We start from the raw sequence: 18,424 nt of genomic DNA, 5'->3' as shown, positions 1-18,424 counted from the left end.
ATATACAGAATCATAATGAAACAGAGTTTGGTAATCATAAAGAGATACTTGAGCCAATAAAATATTTGGGTGGTAAACTAGTCTGAATAATACTAATTTTAACTTAGCATCCTGTGTTCCATAGATATTGTTATTTCATAACAGTATTTCAAGTGTTACATATAAAATACAATAGCTTCCGTCATCATCTTGAAGGTCCGTGAAGGTGGCATTATTGTGTTGGCATGACTGGCATTTGGGGTCAGACAAATCTTCATTGAGTGGCCCTTGTGTTGGAGGGTGTTTAGCATTCCTGATGTACCAGGTCCTAAATCTCCATAATGTCCCTCCTTCTCAAGTCCTGACATCCAATGAGCAACCCCACATATTTCCAAGTCCTGGTAAGTGATACAGCCTCCACAACAGTAGAAAAACATTGAGAAGCACCTTGCTTTCCAAGCACAGTAAAATGGAAAGTCAGGATTACATCTGAACTAAGATGCTAGGTTAGGTAAATGAGAGAGGGAGGAGGGCGAGAAGTTTTTATGACATGTTAAATGGAAAGAGTGTGGCTAGTTCTTATACATTAGGCTTAATTGGAGCAAGCATATTTTAGAAAAGTCCTTAAAGGTTTGCTCTTTAGTTTAACTTCAATTCATTAACTAAGTCAATAAATATTTATTGAGCACAATATAAAAGCATGGCATATAGCTTCTCCCTCATTAAGAAGGCTCCAGAGACCTCCATGCTCTCATCACCGCGCTCTGCTCTGTTCAGGTCCCCTCACGACCCCGCGCCCACCATGGCCTCCATTCAGCAGCTGGTAGGGAGGTGGCGCTTAGTGGAGAGCAAAGGCTCCCAGGAGTACAGGAGGGAATTAGGCGTGGGAACGGCTCTGCGGAAGTGGGCGCCATGGCCATGCCAGACTGTCATCACTTCCGATGGCAAAAACCTCACCATCAAAACCGAGAGCACAGTGAAGATCACACAGTTCTCACAAAACCTGGGCGAGAAGTTTGAAGACACCACAGCTGATGGGAGAAAAGCTCAGACCGTCTGCAACTTTGTCAAGGCGCTCTGGTCCAGCACCAGGAGTGGGCCGGGAGGGGAAGGAGAGCACCATCACAGGAGGCGGGAAGGCGGGAAGTTAGCGGTGGAAGGCGTCGTGAACAACGTCAACTGTACTCGGATCTATGAGAAAGTGGAGTAAAAATGCCATCATCCTTCTGGATGGGAATTAGCCATGAGGATAAACAAGCTCAGTTCAATGAGAAAATCTCTCCACGCTTTTTTCCCATTACTGTGTTCAGTTGTCACAAACATTTTACATGCAACTATTTCTGAGTTGGTTTAATTAGGATCGACTCTCCCGTTAGTAAATAAATGTGTTTATGCCATATATATATATTCAACATGAAAGTAACTTTTTATTGGTAGCATATATTTGAACTCTGTTTAAAAATCAAACATCTATCTGAAAGCACAGAAGTTGTTTTTATCTAAACATGAGAGATACTTATCTACACATTTTTATAGGACAAAATCTTAAAGTAAAATCTGATTCTTAGTTGTTCTGACTACAATTCCCATGCACAGTGAATTGGCTCATGTCCATGTCACATGACATATCTAATCTAATAATAGACAAATATGCAAATTGACCATACCTCCAACACACCCACAAGCCACGCCCACGAGCCACGCCCACCATCCAATCAGAGCGAGCATGCAAATTAACCCAAACCAAGATGGCTACAGCCACAGAGAGCAAGGTTTCCTAGGTAACAGAGGAAGCCAAGCTTTCTGCCAGCCGTTGCAGGCCTAAGCCTCCACTCAAGCTACAAAGTTTCAATTATAGAAGGTAAACAAATTCAAACAAATGGCGGCAGAATGGAGCTTGAGAGAGCAGGCCAGGGTTGCCGCCGGCAACAGGGGAAGCAAAGCTTTCCACACACCCTGGCCAGGCCCACCCGCTTAAGGCAACAAAGTTTCAATTATAACCCCAACACAAATGGCTTCGGGCGTCGGAGGGAGCCCCAGGCTTGGCTCTGCTCCGGGCTACAAAGTTTCAATTGTAGAAGGAAAATAAATTCCAGATACCAGGGCCTCCGCTTGCGTTGCCAGGGGGCGTGGCCAGCCTGCAAACCACCACAGGCCCCTTGCTCAGGCCGCCCCAAGCCCCAAGGGTACCCCACCCTGATCAGGGACACCCTTCAGGGCAAACCAGCTGGCCCCCATCCCTGTACCAGGCCTCTATCCTATCTAATAAAAGAGTACTATGCAGATTGATCATCACTGCAACACACAATATAGCTGCCCCCATGTGGTCAAAGATCCTGCCCCCATGTGGACACAAGATGGCCACCACAAGATGGCCAGCAGGAGAGGGCAGTTGGGAGGCACCTGGCCTGCAAGGGCGGGCAGTTGGAGGTGATCAACCCTGCAGGAGAGTGCAGTTAGGGGTGACCAGGCCGGCAGAGGAGGGAGGTTGGGGGCAAACAGGCTGGCAGCAGAGTGGTTAGGGGGTGATCAGGCTGGCAGGCAGAAGCGGTTAGGGGCAATCAGGAAGGCAGGCAGGCAAGCAGTTTGGAGCCAGCAGTCCTGGATTGTGAGAGGGATGTCCGACTGCCCGTTTAGGCCCGATCCCAGGGATCGGGCCTAAACGGGCAGTCGGACATCCCTTGAGGGGTCCCAGATTGGAGAGGGTACAGGCTGGGCTGAGGGACAACCCCCCTCCGTGCACGAATTTCGTGCACCGGGCCTCTAGTATATTGTAATTATAGTGCAGTATTGTAAGTAGACTACCTATACAGTCCATTCATGTCACAGACACAGCAATTTATTCCAGAACAGGAAACAGATTATTTGCTTAGCCAAAGGACTCATTTAACAGTCTGCAGGTGCATATGGATTATTTTATAAATTAGACATCAAATTTAATCTGGGTTGGCTATTGCTCGTGCCAATAAAGATGGGTTTCTCCTCTCTCCCAGATTTCCCATGAGTTCAGAGAAAGTTACCAGAGGCCATCTAAGTTAATTAATAGCAGCTGCTGCTCAGTCTGATTCCCTAGGACATATTTCGGGGTACAAAAGGAAACCTGCTTCCAAATTGCCATAACATAGTCACATAAGCCAAGCATGTGTGGTAAAGGATGGTCAGTGAACCTAGGGTACAAGTGCCCTTCAGAATAGAAGGGTAGGAAAGAAATGCAAAGAGGAGAAGTGAAACATAGGGTGCTCAGGGTCTGGCATGGGGTTTGGCATTAATATGACGTTCATTTTCAATGCCTCAGACCTAAAAATGAAACAATTTAGGACACAGAATCAGCATTGGCTTAATCCTTCCGTGTATTTAAAGAGGAAGCAATAGCTCTCTGTGGTCGTTTCTATCACGGGAGCAAAATACCTATAACAAGGGGGTACTATCTGTATAGGGGATACAGTTCCACTACCATAATTAGCTACGAGGGTCGCCAGGAAATCAGGGCAGATGTCTCTTCTAAGATGGACTCTCTTTTATTGCCAGCAAAATGACAGGTGAATCATTTATGCAGTCTGGGCGGTCACAGGCTGGAGGCCACCCCCTCCCTCCACGTGCTGGCACGGGGATTAGAAAGAGAGGGAAGGGGGAAGCGTGGACGGAGATGATCCCAATGCCAGGAAAATGATTAGGCCCTTCTTTAACTTGGCTAGATACCTTGCTGCTCCTGCAGGGAGGAAGGAAGCCCATGGATAGCAGCGCTGGCTGCTCTGTGACCGGATTCTTTCCTCTCTCCGCAGGCAGCTCACTTACAGAAGCTCGTCCTGACGCCCCTGTCAGCCCTGCTGTCCCTGTTCCCAGGGCCTCAGAAACTCATCCAGAAACGCTATGACAAGCTGCTGGACTACAACAGCTACCTGCAGCGGGCAGCGGGGGAGGAGTCAGACTTGGCCAAAAAGGAGTATGAGGCCCTCAACGCCCAGCTTGTGGAGGAGCTCCAGGTGTTCAACCAGGCCGCACGCAAGATTCTGTTGAACTGTCTGTGCAGTTTCATCACGCTCCTCCGGGACCTGACGCTGGTGAAACAGCAGCTGTATTCCACGGCGGGGCCGGTAAGCACAGCACCAGCACCTGGCCACCTCGGTCTGGGCATCTATTGGAGAGAGACAGTGTCCGTGCAAAACAGCCCTGTCCATAGCTTGCACCAGTGTGGTGCGTGTGAGTGCCTGCGAGTGCGTGTGAGTGCCTGTGCGGTTTTCCATAGGAAGCTCCTGGGAAAAGATAGTTTCCTAGTTTGGGTTTGCTATGACTTAGACACTTGCAGTTTGTTTTGGAGATTCCTTTTCAAATGCCGACCCACGTTCAGCTATTGCAGGTGACACCAATGTCGCTCCACCTGCCTGATGCTATGTTATAGCTTCTCAATTCATATTTTGCCTTCTCTTCCCATGCAATAGTTTTTCAGTGTTAACCATGACTAAGATGAGGTTCAAAAAGCAGCCCATCTCAGTGGAATGACGAGGTAGGATAATTGTCAAACCAGTCTTCATTTTGCTTTGCTCCAAAGTGTGTGTGTGTGTGTGTGTGTGTGTGTGTGTGTGTGTGTAAAAATATGTGTGTATAACTCATTTAGCCTTCCATTAGAATATGGTTTTATAATTATTTTCTGAAGAGAAAGAAAAGTATTTGCATCTTAATATCAACTTTAGAAAATCATCTTGGTTTCCTGGCCCCTAATTTCACATGTATTAGTACTCATTCAGCTGGTTAGGTATTTAATGGACATTTGGAGGAAAATTAATTGTTCCTACTTTATTTTTTTATTGGGTGTCTAACTTATCCTTTGAATTAAATTATATTGAATAATCAGTTGTTACACTTACATGGTTCAAAAGGCAAAACTATGTAAAATATATAAGCAGTTGCACACCCACTCCTGTCCCCTAACCATCCCATCTCCTGCTCCCACCCCATGGTTATTAGTTTATCTTTATTCACTTAGGGATCCTTTGAGTCATTAAAAGTACATCTGCATATATATTGTTATTCCCTACACAAAACTAGCATGTCATAGCACCCTTCTGCAATTTGCTTTTTTTAAAAAATTATGTATTGTTGAAAGTATTACATATGTCTTCTTTTTCCCCCATTGACCTCTCCCCACCAGCTCCCGCCCCCATCCAACTTGCATTTAACATCCTGGGAGGCATCCGTGTCCACACACAGAGAGCTGCCTTATTCCTTTTACAGGTTTACACTGGTCTACTGCATAGCTGTAACATAGTACAGGACCAGCCCCCTGTTTTGAGGGTAAAAACTTTAATGAGGTATCATTTACATACCATAAAGCCCATCTACTTAAAATATACATTTTTTTTTTGTATATTCACAGGAGTTGTGCAACCATCACCACAGTCAATTTTAGAACATTGTCATCACACCCAAAAGAAGCTCTGAACCCTTAGTGGTGACTCCACCTTGCCCCCTCACTTCCCAGCCCTAGGTGACCACCAATCTCCTTTCTGTATCGACAGAAATGGACTTTTGATATAAGCAGAATTATACAATCTGTGGTTTGTTTTTTGTTTTTTTTTTTCGTGACTGGCTCTCACACTCAGCATATTTTCAAGGTCCATCCATGTTTTAGTGTGTTTCTGTACTTAATTCTTTTTATTGCCCCAAAATACTCCATAGTATGGATAAGCCACATTTTATTTAACCATTTATCAGTTGAACATTTGGGTTATTTCCACTTTTGGGCTATTATGAGAAGTGCCCCTATAAATATTCAAGATCCTTCTGTCACTCTTCTCACTGATATTTCAACATGGCCTTTTGGTACAGTGGCATAGTGCAGCTGGACTTCTTCCATGGTGATGAATGTCTCCCAAGAATGAGTGTCCCAAGAGAACCCAGCAGACACTGTATGGTCTTTTTTAGCCAAATCTTGAAAGTCAGACAGCATCTTTTCCATTGTTCTATTCATTTCAACATTCTACTCCTAGAGGTGATCATAAAGGCCCACCTTGTTTTTGAGGGGAGGGGACATGGATTCCATCTCTTGGTGGGAAGCATGTCAAAAAATTTGCTGATTTGTTTTAAAACCATGTAGCCTCTTTCCACTTCCCACTATCCCGCCCAACACATTAAACGTGACTACTGCCATCAATTCCTGAGCCTTTTCCTCAAAACTTTATTGCTATTTTTCCTTCTGTTCTCCTTTTATTGGGCTTGAATCTTTTTCTTTTTAATTATCCCTATCATTTTAATGGGATTTATGGAGATGGAAAATTAGGCCATTTTTATTTCTGATTCTAATGTTGACCTAATTGTTCACTGTGGAACTACCCTGTACTTTCTCAACTGTTCGCCACGGCTCTACTAAACTCAGTACCTAACCTGGTTAAGTAGTTGTCTTGGAACAATGTCATGTTATTTCTGCCTATAGGTACCATTGTTGGTTTCAAACATATCTGAAATGCAGAATAGAGTACTAGAAGAGGTTCAAAATCTGAATTTTATAAAGGACAACAGTGCCACATTTATTGAGAGAAAACTTAGTTTTGAAAAGAAGAAGCCTGTGCAAATTCTGGTGAGTTTGGTAACATTCATGCCAATGATGACTGTCACTTCTTTGCCTTATTTAAACTATAATTTATATTATTTTCCATATCACTTACCTCATTCTAATATCCTGTCATTTACACACTTATTTTATGCAAGACACTTTTGTCTCTTTTTACTCTCTACACTATGAACTCTAAGCGTATAGATTTTTATCTGTTTTGTACATGATGTATTTATTCCAAGCAACTAAAATGGTGTCTGACATAAGCTAGATACTTTATAAGTATCTGTTGAGAAAATAATAGAATTTTATAGAGCTAAATTGTATAGTTCAAACCTTTCACTTTTTCCAGATAAGGAATCCCAGGCTGCAGAGATGAAGTGGCCTTTTCAAAGTCACTTAGTGGCAGAGCTGGGACGGGACTAGGCCTCTTGACTCCTTCCTGCCTAGTTTACTGATATTATTTCCCAGAAAAAGACATACACATCTAAAATTTACTTAATTAAATATTTATCAAGTGCTTAATATTCAAGAACATGTCTACAGTATGACAAAGAAGTAAAACACGTTCAGCATAAGAGAGGGATTAGAACCTCTGCCTTCTTATTTTCTTTGAATTTTCTTTCTTTTCTACAACACTGCCCTCATGTGCTAACTAGAGATTTTTTCACTGTATAACTCAGCTGGATACTTCACAACAATAGCCCAATCTATGCCTCAGCACTGAAATAATCCCAGATCCATGTATGGCTTCAACATTTAAAAAAATTCCAGAGAAGTATTTATCAACCCAATGAGGATTTTAGAACACAGCTGTCTAAACCAAAATTTCTCCTTACCTCTCCCAGCCAGAAGTGCCACGTCAAACTGACACTCACCGCTCCAAACTTCTGTCCACATACAGTACAGAGGAACTCTACCAAGCTAAGCGTAAATGCAATGCTACACAAGAATATGACATCAATCTTCTGGAAGGGGAGTTGGTGGCTGTGATGGAGCAGAAAGATCCATTGGGGAGTACGAGCAGGTGGCTTGTTGACACAGGAAGTAAGTGATTTGCTTAAGATGCACGGAACGATCGCCTCTCTTCTGGTTGAGTCTTTCCCAGGGACCTCTGTGTGCTTCTCTAAACACAAATGTTTGGAAAGGGTATACGAATGACCTTGTTTCTTCTTTCTTTTTACTCCTGTCTAGTTATTAAAGGATATGTGTATTCTTCCTTCCTAAAACCCTACAACCCGGCAAAAGCACAGAAGGTGGGTGCTGAGATCAGGTCCTGTGATGATGACTTTGATAACATCAGCCTCTTTGTGTCTTCGCGGCCAACTAGGGACAGTGTCACAAGCACCCCAGAAGGTAGCATAAGTGACAGCAGCTCATCTCTTAGTGGCACATGTGGAAAGTTTGAAACAAATGGCACTGATGTTGACAGTTTTCAAGAGGTAGATGAGCAGGTAAGAATTTCAACCTTGATGTAAAGATGCTTGGCTGTTCAAATCATGAAAGATGTTCTCGCTGATGATGCTGTTTCTTACTGTAAGACTTGGTGGAAGAGCATCAGCCTTGACGTCAAGACCTAACTCTATTAACGCTTACTCTCTGTGCAGGTATTTGCAGGGAATTCATTCTCTGAGTCTGTTTCCTCAAATGCAGGAATAAGGACAGTAGTTCCTATTTTGCAGAGTTTATGTGAGGAGTAGGGATAATGTGGGTATGTAAAGTGCCCGGCACAGAGTGACACTCAGTAAGTGGTGGTGCTGCCTTACCCTGCTGTGATGCACTTAGAGTGAAGATGGTCTTCTGATACTCCCCCCATCAGAGGAAAACAGCTCACACTGAGCAGATTGCCGCCATCAGTAGCCTGTGGAAAACGGTTCCTAAATCTTCTGAGGGCAATATCTTCATTGAGTTATCTATGAATTGGCTGTTTTTAATCTTGTAAAATGTCACATAACATATAATGACATTTTTTAAGAGCTACTTTTCCCTCAATGCATCAATGCAAAGGCAATTGGGATGATTCTTCTGCAAAATGGTAAGTTAACTATAATGTAGAGTTCCTTTTTTCTACTTCAGAAAGTTTCAATATATTTAACTATTAATCCTCAAGTGGTGATCAACTACCCAATTACCTGGTTCTTTTTTTAAGTTGCTTTTTTCTTTAGTGGCTTTTTATTAATTAATTTTGTTTTTTATAAGGGTAATACATGGTATTTGTGAAAAGTTTAAAAAGTAGAAAGATCCTATATAATAAAGAGGTAATATGCAAATTGACCATCACTCCAACACACAACATGGCCACCCTCATGTGGTCAAAGATGGCTGTCCCCATGTGGACACAGATGGCCCCCACAAGATGGCCAGCAGGAGAGGGCAGTTGTGGGCGATCAGGCCTGCAGGGAAGGGCAGATGGGAGGGACCAGGCCTGCAAGGGAGGGCAGTTGGGGGTGACCAGGCTGGCAGAGGAGGGCTTTGGGGGTGACCAGGCCTGCAGGAGAGGGCAGTTAGGGGTGACTAGGCTGGCAGAGGAGGGCAGGTGGGGAGAACCAGGCCTGCAGGGGAGGGCAGTTAGGGGTGACCAGGCCTGCAGGGGAGGGCAGTTGGGGGTGACCAGGCCAGCAGGGGTGGGCAGTTAGGGGTAATCGGGCCAGCAGGGGAGCAGTTAGGCATCGATCAGGCTGGCAGGGGAGTGGTTAGGGTGTGATCAGACTGGCAGGCAGAAGTGGTTAGGGACAATCAGGCAGGCAGGCAGGTGAGGGGTTGGGAGCCAGCAGTCCTGGATGGATCGGGCCTAAATGGGCAGTCGGACATCACTCAAGGGGGTCCCAGATTGGAGAGGGTGCAGGCTGGGCTGAAGGACACACACAACCCCCCCCCCGCACAAATTTTGTGCACTGGGCCTCTAGTTGTATATATAATATATATTAATTCCTTCCCCAGTTATACTCTGATTCAGAGGCAATATTCAGATGATCTTTTCAGACATTGTGCATATACAAACACATATTTATATTAGTGGGAACATGCATGTGTTAAATAATCTTTTTTCACTTAACAATTTATCTTAGGCAACAGAAACTATCTACCTCCATTTTTAATAAATTGATTTTATATAGTGATTGAAAGGTGGGAGTAAATTGTATCATCTTTGTGAACAGTGAGAATACACTGTTTATTGTAATGTGCACATTTGAGGTATCCTACAAAGCAGTTTTTTTGTGTGACTATTTAGACTTTTGTTCTTGATTTTATTTTATTATCAGGAATATCAACTGAAACCTGTACTGCCTTAATTGGATGACACTTGGCGTCAGCATTTCTTTCTCTATCCTTTCCTACCATGGCAGCAACACTTGCCTTGCTCTCTTCCAGAATTGCAACAGCACATTGTCAAGGGAGGTTATCAGCTGTAATCTAGCCTTATTGCTGGTTGTAGTGAATCCTGGCAAGAAAGACAGATGGATGGTTGGCCTTGGCCTCTATTTGATATTCAGGGGATTCAGTGGGGCCTAAAAATCAGTCAGAAACAGGCAAATTCTGATTGACATAAGACTTTATTGGCTGTGTGACTTTTACACTAAAGCTGTTTTTAACCTGGAAGAATTCAAAAAATAAAAGGGTTCTGTGAATGGGATTTGGGAGGTTTCATGAATCTCCTCAAATATGTTCCAAACTGTCTGCTTATGTGTATAACTATGGTAAAAGAAGTCCATATCTTTCACTGGATTTTCAAAGGGAAATTTGATTGAAAAAGGGTAGAAACCACTGCTCTGGAGGCTTAACTTCTATTTATCAATTCTTCCACCCAATCAAGAGAAATTGTTGGGTAAAGAGCTTTCAGCATTTCCTAGAATGGTTATAGTGGATCAGAAGTCTTAAGGTAGGGTGAAAATATAACTTGCTACCTGTAATGAAAAACTTTTGTTAATGAGAGACAGTGCTTACCAGATGAGACACCAAACAGGTGTAACTGGGAGGTATTGTCAATCTACATATTGGGGCCTCAGTACCAACTCATTCGGAATCTTACATGCACACCACAGGCAGAAAGCAGGGACTTTCTCTGAGTGTTTCAGAAGCTCTCCTAATTTATGATCCAGAGACTCTGTAGAATAATGGGGATGAAACAATGGATATTCACAAACTGGTAGGACTGATTTATAATAAGGGACTTAAATTTTAACTTCTTTACTCTCTATGCTATATCAAAAAGCAGTAAAAAAATATGCTTTCCCATTATAATGTATTCCCCCTTTTGCTCATCAAATAGTAACAGCATGATATGTATTAATTTTCTATGATGCATAACAAATTATCACAAAATAGGTAGCTTAAAACAACATACATTTATTAGCTCACCATTTTCATGGTTAGGAATCCAGGCACAGCTTAGCTGGGGGCTCTGCTTAGCATCTCACAGAGCTGCAGCCTAGACTTTTGCTGGTCTGCGCTCTTTGAAACTTGAGGTTCCCTTCCAAGTTTGCAGTTGTTGGATGAATTCAGTGCCAGTAGGACTGAGGCCTCTATTTCCTTGCTGGTCATCAGCCAAGGGCCATGAGGCCTCTCATCACTGAGAGGCTGCTCTCAGAAATGTGTATGTGGTGATCTCCAAACGGTTCACAGCATGGCTGTTTGCTTCTTCAAGGCCAGCAGGTGAGCATCTTTCTGGTTTCAAATCTCTCATCAAGTCAGGCTATTCAAGATAAGCTTTGACTAACTCAAAGGCAATTTATTAGGCACTTCTGCAAATTCCCTTCACCTTTGCCATATAACATAACCACAGGAATGCCCATCACATTCACAAACACCACAGCCTCTAAGATGCCTTGTGTGGCAAGCAGGATGCTGGACTACTGTGATGCAATCTTTGGTACTTCTCAGAAGGACTGGGTTTAATAATAGCTAGAACCCAGTTTTGGTGGGAATTTCAATGTCTGAGAATAAGTGCACTTCTTTTCCCCCCACATACATAATGCTGAGGACGTAATTTTTTACTTCTTAGAAGTTAGTTGTTTTGGCTGCTAATTCTAAATTCATTGTCTGGCCCTTCATCTTTACATTTTCAACTACTTATAGTAATAATAATAATGCTATATATGTAGTATATTATTGTTTAAGAAATGCTTCAAAAGTCAGCAGGCTGGAGCTTAATGTATTTAAGTAGTCATTAAAATTATGCTTTAGAACGTTTTAATGACATGAGAAGATTTTTTACTATATTTTCAAGTGAAAAAGCAGATTGCAAAAATTATGTGTACTCTAATTGTATGTTTATTAGCACTTCAGGTGGGTAGGTAGGGAAAAAAAAGAGAAAATAAAGGACAAAGAAAGAAAGACAGGATGTAAGCAAAGAAAGCAAGGTATTAATAGCAGTTGGATGATTTTTCTTTTTTGCTTACCTTTATTTAAAATTATTTTTTTAATAAAAATTACTTGTGTAACAATCATACATAACTAGGAGCCCAGGCATGAATTAGGGCACCTTGAAAAGAACTGTTGGCCACGAGGCTGCCGTGGGCACAGGAGCAGGTCTCGGCCCATCCTCCACTCCCCTGCCTAGCCCCTACCACCACAGCCTCCCGGTCCCCTGTCTGCTGGCAGCCCCGCTCCCACATGCTGACAGCGCCAGCCCTGTTTGCACCCACTGATGGTGTGGAGTGATTGGGGCTGGTGTTATCAGCTGATGCGAGAGGCGGCTGCCGGCCCCGATCGCCCCTCAGGAGCAGGGGGAGGTGGAGAAGCCCTGAGGGGTGACTGGGGCCGGCAGCCACCTCTCACATCCACTGACAGTGCTGAGCGATCAGGGCCAGCACTGGGCGCTGGCAGCGGGTGCGAGCGGCAGCTCCAGCGCTGGCAGCAGGTGCGAGCAGGGCTGGCACCAGCAGCAGGTGTGAACACCAGGCAGGACCGCGGTGTGTGGGAGCAAAGAATTTTCAGTAACCACCAGGGGCTCACCCCGCTGACAGCGACTAGCACCCCATCTTGGTATGGTGCCCCCGCTCACCTGCTCCACCATCCTGTCACGGCCAATGCCCACCATGTTCCACGCTCTGCCACCTGCTGCCAATGCCCACCATGTCCCGCGCGTGCCCCCCAGGTGGTCAGCGCACGTCATAGCGACCGGTTGTTCGGTTTTTTGGTTGTTCCACCATTTGGTCTATTTGCATATTAGCCTTTTATAATATAGGATTGTTAACTAAGGTACATGAGAGCTTGTCCTGGAGGGTAAGGAAGAAAAATGAGCATTTTAAAAAATGTGAGATAACTATTTTGGCTTCCTGAGCTCTATATACTATAATACGGTAAATACTGGCTTATAGTTGATTTTTAGTTTTGGAAAGGCTTATTAAAATATATTATGATTTTTGTTGTTGCTAATTGGAGAAATGGGATGGGAAAAAAAAATGAGATTCAGTGAAGACCGGTAATTTGGATCACTAAGGGAGGGATGATTAAATGCATTAATATAGAATAAGGAAATGCTGACTGGGAATGATCTGGTGGTTATAAACAGTGGGTAATAAATTGGGTATGAGTCCATAATATAATAATACAAAGTATTATTAAAAAAGCAAATGCTGTGGACAACTGGATTGCATTCATAGAATATTGTACCTAAAATGAGCCAGAACTTTAAAAAGAAGCCAACAATAAGATATTATTTTAAGAAATGCCAAGGAACATGGACAACAGTGTGGGCAGGGCAGAGGTGGAGCAGATTGCAGCAGGGCAGAGGTGGAGTTGGAAGAGGGCATGGAGGGGATAAATGGTGATGGAAAAAATAAAATGAAAGGAATGCCAAGGAAAAAGAACCAGATGATTATGACTTGAATTGTAATGTGTCTGGACAAAAACATATTAACATTGAAAGAAAGATACATTCTGGAATAATTAAAATATTTTAAATATAAGAAAGTTGTTAGCTTTAAGTCCATGACAGGTTGAAAACCTCTAACTTGCAATCCAATGTTATGAACTGTTGTCTCTTTGAAAGTAGACTTATTTCCATTTTGAGTATCTATCTTATGTTAAATGGGGGCATAAACATATATAAAAACTGAAAACGGCTCATCCTATATTAATTTTGAACCACGATCATCTAAGTTATTGAAAGTATATGTTATAATTTTGCACATATTCAGTGCCAGTAGGACTGAGGCCTCTATTTCCTTGCTGGTCATCAGCCAAGGGCCATGAGGCCACAACCGAGGGATGTGCCCTGACCTGGAATCAAACTGTGACCTCCTGGTTAAAATTTAGTTTCATGAGAATTAATATTTAGTGTTTAAAATATAAGCTGTTACAATTTCAGACCAAACAGGTCAAGGTGGAAGAGTTTAAATACTCCCGTTAAAAGAACATGTGCTGAAATGAAAGATGGCCATAGGTACAGTTTTCCCTTGAACAACACGTTTAAAATGTGTAGGTGCACTTAGGTGCCGATTTTTTCCAATAAATACAGAAAATGTATTTTCTCTTCCCTATGATTTTCTTAACATTTTCTTTTCTCTAGATTCCTTTTTGATAAGAATGAGGCACGTAATACATATAACATACAAAATATTTGTTAATCAACTTTATGTTAAGGGTTCCGATCAACAGTAGGCTTTTAGTAATTAAGTTTTGAGGGGGCGGGTGTTAAAAATTATATGTGGATTTTAAACTGCAGGAGGAGGGGGTCAGTGCTGTAAGCACCCCCTCTACATTATTCAAGGGTAAACTGTATTTAGGAATAATATGCTAGTAGGTGATTCAACCTGCTAAAAAAAATCTATAGCTGCATTGGTAAAACATATATATTATGTATAAAAATTACAAAAGATGGCTAGCAACTGCTCATGTGGGCTCTTAACAGATTATTTCTCAGAAGCTGTATTATGGTACATCATACTCCTGAATGCTTTTGCAAGCCAAATCCTCCACTTTGCTCTGGGGGATCTATTCAGGGTCTTCACTTTCTGAACAACAACAAAAACAGAGCAGTATCAATGGACACAGACACTGGGGCGGTGGAGGCTTGTCCTGGAAGAGGGGAGTGGTGGTAGGGGGATCAATCGGGGAAAAAGGAGACATATGTAATACTTTAAACAATAAAAAACAAAACAAAACAAAACAAAACAAAAACCACACACACTCACACACACAAAAGGCAAAAAACAAAAAACAAAACAGAACAGCAACATAATAGAGAGCCCAATCTCTTTCTGTAAGAATACACTCTGCACATCTTTGCTAGAACAAGAGTTTGGCTCCTAAAGTATTATGAGAACTGGACCAAGCACAGGAGCTAAAGGATATGGTCCTATCAGCACCCACTAGCTCTGTGATTGAGAGCATGTTGCTACTTCTCCAAATCACAATTCACAGGGCCGTTGAGGATAAAGCACATTTGACATGTAAATTTTCACGAGCGCTATAAAAAGTAGTTATTATTGCTGCTATTCCACTGCTCAAAAATTTATGGTACCTCCCTTTTTGTTTCCTTTACTTTTAAAAAATATTTTTTTAAAATTTATTTCAGAGAGGAAGGTAGTGGGAGAGAGAGAAAGAAACAACAATGATGAGAGAGAATCATTGATCAGCTGCCTCCTGCATGGCCCCCACTGGGGATTGAGCCCACAACCGAGGCACGTGCCCTGACCTGGAATCAAACTGTGACCGCCTGGTTCATAGGTCGATGCTCAACCACTGAGCCACACCAACCAGGCTGTTTTCTTTACTTTTTAAATTACAAAATAATCGATGCCCAACAATCTGCCTTGTATCTCGCATGATGCAAGATGATCTTTTATATGTTCTTGTATGATAAGCCTTTCAGGCTAACTTTCAAGTCAAATCAACATGTATTTGAATTACTACTGTGTACTCTGATGCGCTCAATGGGGAAAATGTGGCGCCTTTGCTGGAGGTGGGCTCATGCTGCGTTGTTGAGATGGTACACAAATCAGTGCTATCAGAATTTTACCAAAAGTTAAATAACAGTGTAAGATTCAAAATCCAACCTTAACTGTTACCACAGTCCCCTCCCCACATCGCCCAGTCTCTCCCTGCTCAACAAGTCACCTTATTTCTCAGTTTCATTTTACATTGACCCTAAATTTTGAGCAAGTTAATCTGCTTGCCGTTCTCATATACTGTTTTCATATATTCATCTCTGTACCTTTGAATATGATATATTCACCCCTTGTGCCACCTATAAAAGATTACTTATTCCAAAAACCAGCTCATAATGAGCTGATATATCACCTGCATGCATAGGGTGTTTTCTTGTTTTGTCTCCCTTCCTTCCTCCCTCCCTCCTCTTTTTCATCACTATTTATCCCTTCTCTGCCCTCTTCCACCTCCCCCTGTGTCTTTCTTTCTTTCTTTCTTTCTTTCTTTCTTTCTTTCTTTCTTTCTTTCTTTCTTTCTTTCTTTCTTTCTTTCTTTCTTTCTTTCTTTCTTTCTTTCTTTCTCTTTCTTTCTTTCTTTCTTTCTTTCTTTCTTTCTTTCTTTCTTTCTTTCTTCCTTCCTTCCTTCCTTCCTTCCTTCCTTCCTTCCTTCCTTCCCCCCCTCCCTCCCTCCCTCCCTCCCTCCCTCCCTCCCTTCCTCCCTCCCTCCCTTCCTTCCTTCCTTTCTTTCTTTCTTTCTTTCTTTCTTTCTTTCTTTCTTTCTTTCTTTCTTTCTTTCTTCCTCTCTCTCTCTCTCTCTCTCTCTCTCTCTCTCTCTCTCTCTCTCTCTCTCTCTCTCTCTCTCCTTTCTTTAATTTTCCCGCCTACCTGCATTACAAGTTCTATGATAACATATCTGGTGTTTAATAGGTACTTAATAAATTCTGATTAAATGAATGAATACATGTTATTAGTAGATTGTTTAATTTTATGCCAAAATGAAAAACATTTTTATTAACAGTCTAACGATTTTAGTGGAAGAGGGACTAAACATTTACTTAGGGGCTTCTTATGCATCTACTAATTGCGAAGTATTCTTTTGAGGTTGGAGAAAATTTCTTTTGATGGAAATGTGTTTTACTAGTTTCTTCTAGATCACTTAAATATTTTAAATATTGTAAGTTTATTACATTGTCATTATATAGGTTTAGAAAATAAGGAAACAAATAAGGGAAAGTGAAAATCACCTCTAACTCTACCAAAGAATCTAACAATATTAGGCTTATATTGTACATCTGATTTTATGTCCTTTTTTCTTACTATTTTATCATAATAATTTGCCATATTATTAGTCACTTGTAATGACGACTGATTTCCTTAGTGTATGGTCTAGAATTTATTCTCTTGCTGAATCTTCAGTGTTATTTTCACTCCTCTCCCACTTTTCACCTTATAAATGGGTATTGCAGTAACATTATTGTGTAAAAATCTGTCAATGTTTCTATTCTGTAGCAGAGATTCTTAGAGCTATTATTCTTTAAAAAGAATATTTAAAAAATTTTTAAACAGAAACTGCCAAATTGCCTTCAAGCAGAGTTCAGACTCCTCCCAAAAGAACAATAAGAATGCTGATTTCACTGTATTCATATCTGGACCACACTTTAGCAAAATACATCCAGTGGGAATTGAGGAAATATCATTTCGGGAAAGTAAGAAAACTAGCATTCCTTCTAAAAGGTTGGCAATCTTTATTAACATTTATCACCACTTGTAGGCTCTGTTTCTAATTATGTCATTTGCTTCTTTGTCTAGATTTTCTATGCAGTTCATGCCTTTGAAGCACGGAGTAACTGTGAACTCAGTCTTCAGGAATACCAAAGAGTCCACATACTTAGATTTTGTGACCTAAGTGGCAATAAAGAGTGGTGGTTAGCTGAAGCTCGAGGGCAGAAAGGATATGTGCCAGCTAACTACCTTGGAAAGATGACTTACGCTTAAGAAAATCAGACTTCTGGTTTACTTAAAAGTGGAGATATTCTGAGTGTGTTCTTTACCATCATGAAAGGTTGACTCTAAGGACAAGGTTTTTTTTTTCAATTTACTGTATTTTATTTTTCTGTATTATGTATTTCACCTCAAAAATGTTTTCTCATCTCTTTGTTGCACATGCATACACACACATATCCTATATAATAAAAGCCTAATATGCAAATTGTCCCCTCAACTGGGAATTCGACCAGGGGGCGGGGCTGGCCCACTAACCACCTGCAGCCCCCCCCCCCCCCCCCCGCCACTGGCCAGCCCTGCCCTTGATCCCCCCTGACCCTGATCAGGGGCAGGGCCGGCCGGTCAACCACAGGAAGGGAGGCCCCGGCCGGCGGCAGCAGGCAGGCAGCCAGGGGAAGGGAGGCCCCGGCTGGCAGCCGGCAGCCACTAGGAACCCTACCCATGCACAAATTTCGTGCACTGGGCCTCTAGTATACCATATTCATTATATGGTTTATATATACATATGTGTACTACATGGTATAGATTATACACATATATACATGAACCAGGGAGTATACTAAATACATAAAAATAGGAATTGATAATTAACTGCAAATAGAAATCTGATGTGGGGCCTCTCTTTAAGTTTTGAATGAAAAAAAATTGAATAACATTTGAATGAATACCAAATGTCAGACATTGCCCTAAAAGCTTCATATGTGGTAACCTATTTGATATAACATTGTGAGGAAACTGTGGCCCAAAGAGGTGAATTTAGCCCAAGTAACATTGCTAGTAAGTGGTAGGGTGGGGCCTCAAACCTAGGTCTGGTTCTGGGGTCCACACTGCACTACACTGTCCTAACCCTCTAGGAGTATACACTGAGTGGCCAGATTATTATGATCTCTGAATGCATAACAATCTGGCCACTCAGTGTATATCCTATATAAAAGGCTAATATGCAAATTGTCCCCTCGACCAGGAGTTCGACCAGCAGGCAGGCCGGCCAACCACCCATGTCCCCTCCCCCTGGCCA

The 18,424-nt window shown here is 42.1% G+C and overlaps 1 protein-coding gene and 1 pseudogene across 1 annotated transcript in view; both read left to right on the top strand.

The window, feature by feature from the left end:
- ARHGEF38 (Rho guanine nucleotide exchange factor 38) overlaps positions 1-17,456 on the top strand; it is a 147,600-nt gene extending 130,144 nt beyond the window's left edge. The window contains exons 10-14 of the mRNA XM_008150239.3: positions 3,762-4,073; positions 6,410-6,553; positions 7,378-7,576; positions 7,724-7,983; positions 17,212-17,456. Of these exons, the coding sequence (XP_008148461.2) occupies positions 3,762-4,073; positions 6,410-6,553; positions 7,378-7,576; positions 7,724-7,983; positions 17,212-17,397 (1,101 nt within the window). The 3' untranslated portion in view covers positions 17,398-17,456. The remainder of the gene's footprint in view (positions 1-3,761; positions 4,074-6,409; positions 6,554-7,377; positions 7,577-7,723; positions 7,984-17,211) is intronic.
- LOC103293859 (fatty acid-binding protein 5-like) lies at positions 782-1,189 on the top strand (annotated as a pseudogene).
- Positions 17,457-18,424: the final 968 nt, after the last annotated feature.

Source organism: Eptesicus fuscus, chromosome 2 (assembly GCF_027574615.1).
Source record: "Eptesicus fuscus isolate TK198812 chromosome 2, DD_ASM_mEF_20220401, whole genome shotgun sequence".
Classification (NCBI taxonomy): Eukaryota; Metazoa; Chordata; class Mammalia; order Chiroptera; family Vespertilionidae; genus Eptesicus; species Eptesicus fuscus.
This window is presented reverse-complemented; position numbering and strand designations above follow the sequence as displayed.